Source organism: Otolemur garnettii, unplaced genomic scaffold (genome assembly GCF_000181295.1).
Source record: "Otolemur garnettii isolate 467f Iridium unplaced genomic scaffold, OtoGar3 scaffold00013, whole genome shotgun sequence".
NCBI classification, from domain to species: domain Eukaryota; kingdom Metazoa; phylum Chordata; class Mammalia; order Primates; family Galagidae; genus Otolemur; species Otolemur garnettii.
The window spans coordinates 16,137,312-16,140,485 of NW_003852408.1; the positions used below are offsets into that span (position 1 = coordinate 16,137,312).

Here is a 3,174-nt window from a genome sequence, read left to right on the forward strand (position 1 = left end):
CTATGTCTAGTTACCAAGTGCTATGAAAACGTTGACACATATCAATCGCTGTAGGTAAAGACTTTAAGGAAGTGGCCCTAGACAGACTCACCATCATCCACAGGATAGTCTAGGAAATCATCCCCCTCCTCCTCTTTTGGCCGATCTCCACCTTCCAGTTCCCCAGGTTCCTCATCCATTTTCTCATTCTCTGAGCGGTAGATGATGATGGATTCTGGACGGGACTCTTTCCTCTTCTTTTTCCTGCGACCCATTGTGGATTCCCCATCCAGGGCCAGGGCAGCAGCCACAGCCTTCCTCAGAGAGCCCTGGTGGGGGCTTGGGAGCTGGGCCTGGCCTTCCCCTGGTGCAGGATCTTCCATCCCAGCTGTGACTTCTGCCTGTGCCTTATAAAGAGTACGACTTGAAGGAGCAAATGCACGATCCACACATCACAGCACTTTTTCCTGGACAGGGCATATACAAAGCTGTCCCAAGGATGTGTTCCACCTGAAAGATAGCAAAGCAAAGCCACCAATGGGAAGTGAATAGGGAGAGATGGACAGGAGCTGGGAAATTGATCTCAACTTAGCAGAAGCCCTTCCATGCCTCTACTTCTCATAACACTTTATTTCGGGAGTACGGTAAAAATCTATTACAAGAATAGACTAGACTATCAATAAAATTTTTTTCATGTTACAATATTTTAGCCATTTACCTAAACATAAAATGCAACCTAGTTGGGGGATGCAAACTATAAGAAAGTTGGATAAGGAACCCTTACTGACAGATGAGAGTTAATATTTTTTCCTCCCACCATACATGGAAATTCCGATGGTTGGGACCAGAAACCCTAATGTCTGGCTACTTTATCAAATTTTGGGGACATAAGGTGTGTATACCCTAAGCAATGGGTAAATGTAACTTAGAGAAGTCATCCCAAGATGGTGGAACTTCACAGAGTCTCACTTGGTGGCCCTCATTTGTGTTAAATAAACCAGGGAGAGAACTTGGAAAGAGACTTGCGTAAGTCTAAAGCTCAGGATTTTCCTGTCACAATTTAGAAGTCTTGGTAGCTGCAATGGACAGCTAGTGTTTTTTGTTTGTTTTTGTTTGTTTGTTCATCATTGTTGTCCAGAACCCTACTCCTCCTTCATTTGATGACAGGGCCACTCATTTCTGTGAGGAGCACATCTTGAATGTCCCTGGAGTGACCACAATGACCACTTCATAATTATTCTCCTTTTCTGCAGGGAGAATGAGGACCAAAGAAAGCAAGGAAAAACACCCCCAGAAAAGGAGAGAAACAGAAAAATAAGCTGAGCAAGGCAGAATAAAAACAGTTTAGTTACCTTACTTTTAAACTAACAGTTAAATTACTTGTCTGAGCAGTTTCTGCTTTTACTGGAAGCCTGGTCTATAAGGGATACAGCTTGCAAATACCCCTGCTGATTATAGATTGTTAAGTTAAGGATTATAGATAGAATAAGAACTAACATGCTTACTCATAGAAACTGCTGACGTTTTTACTCCCTTCCTCAGCTTACCCTCTAGGGTAAATGAGAAAATAGCTTTCTCATTAAAAGCGGGTGGAACAAGCACTCAGGGCCACTCACTGAAGCCCCACAAGCCAGTGGTGGTCCCCTGGGTCCCACCTTTGAAAATTCCACTGTGCGTGTCCTGCCGATTTTAACTTTATTTTTTCTCAGTCGATCGCTGCTGGTGCCACAGGTCTTAAAGGACCCTGCCACTGGGGTGGGACCCTGGCACTTGTCCACACCAGCACCTTTGATCCTGCTAATTCCCAAGTCTTTCTGAAATCTTCCCTTGCCTCTTTTGACTTTCAATCTTCATTCTCTCATCACCTCTGAAACCCTCCTTCTGTCTTTTTTGCTCTCTTCTCCAATCCATAATGCCAATGTTTTTGAGACTCAGTTCTCAATTCATTGTCCTCTTTCCTCAAAGGAACACTATTTCTCCTGTACAAATGCATAGCCTTTCTGCCCACAGCTATAGGATCATGTCTACACCAAGAACATCCTAATCTAGATCTCAAGAATGTATTGCCAATAGTCTAGTTGATTATTTGCTAATTGAATCATCATTTCTGGCTGAGCACATTCAAACCACTCATCTTTATTTCCAGCAGAAAACCTCTCAGTGTTACCAAGAGGAAAGGAGAAGAGGAAAAGGAAAAGAGAAAGAGAAAGAAGGAAACTCCATAAGGTTTATGGAGTGCCTGTTTTCATAAAGTAGAACATTTACTGATTGTATAATTTGTTAGTTTTGGCACTAAGTGACTGTACATTCCATGCATTACCTCACTTAATCACATACTCAAATAAATAAATACATGCTTGTTTATTCATTTATTTATTTAGAGATGGGGGTCTCATTACGTTGCTCAGACTTCTTGGAATCAAGTGATCCTCCTGCCTCAGAGTAGCTGGGACTACGCATGTGCCATCATGCCTAGCTTCAGTAAATACTTATTGAACACAACTATGTGTGTTATGCAGATATTATGCAGTTGTTGTAGGCACAACAATCTTACTCTTTTTTTCTTTTTTTTTTTGAGACAGAGTCTCACTCTGTCCCCCTTGTTAGAGTGCTGTGGCATCAAAGCTCATAGCAACCTCAAACTCTTGGGTTTAATCAGTCTTTTTGCCTCAGTCTCCCCAGCAGTTGGGACTAAAGGCACCCAGCACAATGCCTGGGTATAGGCACGACAATCTTACAAAGCAAGTACTATCTTGCAAAAGAAGATACTTGGAGTTAAGAATAGTAACAACTAAAACTTACTTACTGTGTACTAGGTGCTATTCTAAGTACTTAATAGTAATCATACTGTTCAATCTTCACAACAAACCTGTGAAGTAGGTACTGTAATAAATACCATCTCCACTTAGAGGCGAAATGCTCAAGATTACATAGGTAGTAAGTGATGGGGAAGTAGTGGGGCTGGAACTCACACCCAGGTTTGTTAATTTCAAAGCTCATATTCTTTTCACTTTGCCTACTGCCTGCCAACATTTACCCAAGGTTCTATGACTTAAACTTTCAGAAATTTCTTTTTTTTTTAGACAGAGCCTCAAGCTGTCCCCCTGGCTAGAGTGCCATGGCATCACAGCTCACAGCAACCTCCAACTCCTGGGCTCTAGAGAGTCTCCTGCCTCCGCCTCCCAAGTAGCTGGG

General features: G+C 42.4%; 1 protein-coding gene across 1 annotated transcript in view; it reads right to left on the minus strand.

Annotated features, from left to right (window-relative positions):
* TMEM169 (transmembrane protein 169) overlaps nucleotides 1-489 on the minus strand; it is a 2,259-nt gene extending 1,770 nt beyond the window's left edge. The window contains exon 1 of the mRNA XM_003784972.2: nucleotides 92-489. Within this exon, the coding sequence (XP_003785020.1) occupies nucleotides 92-362 (271 nt within the window). The 5' untranslated portion in view covers nucleotides 363-489. The remainder of the gene's footprint in view (nucleotides 1-91) is intronic.
* Nucleotides 490-3,174: the final 2,685 nt, after the last annotated feature.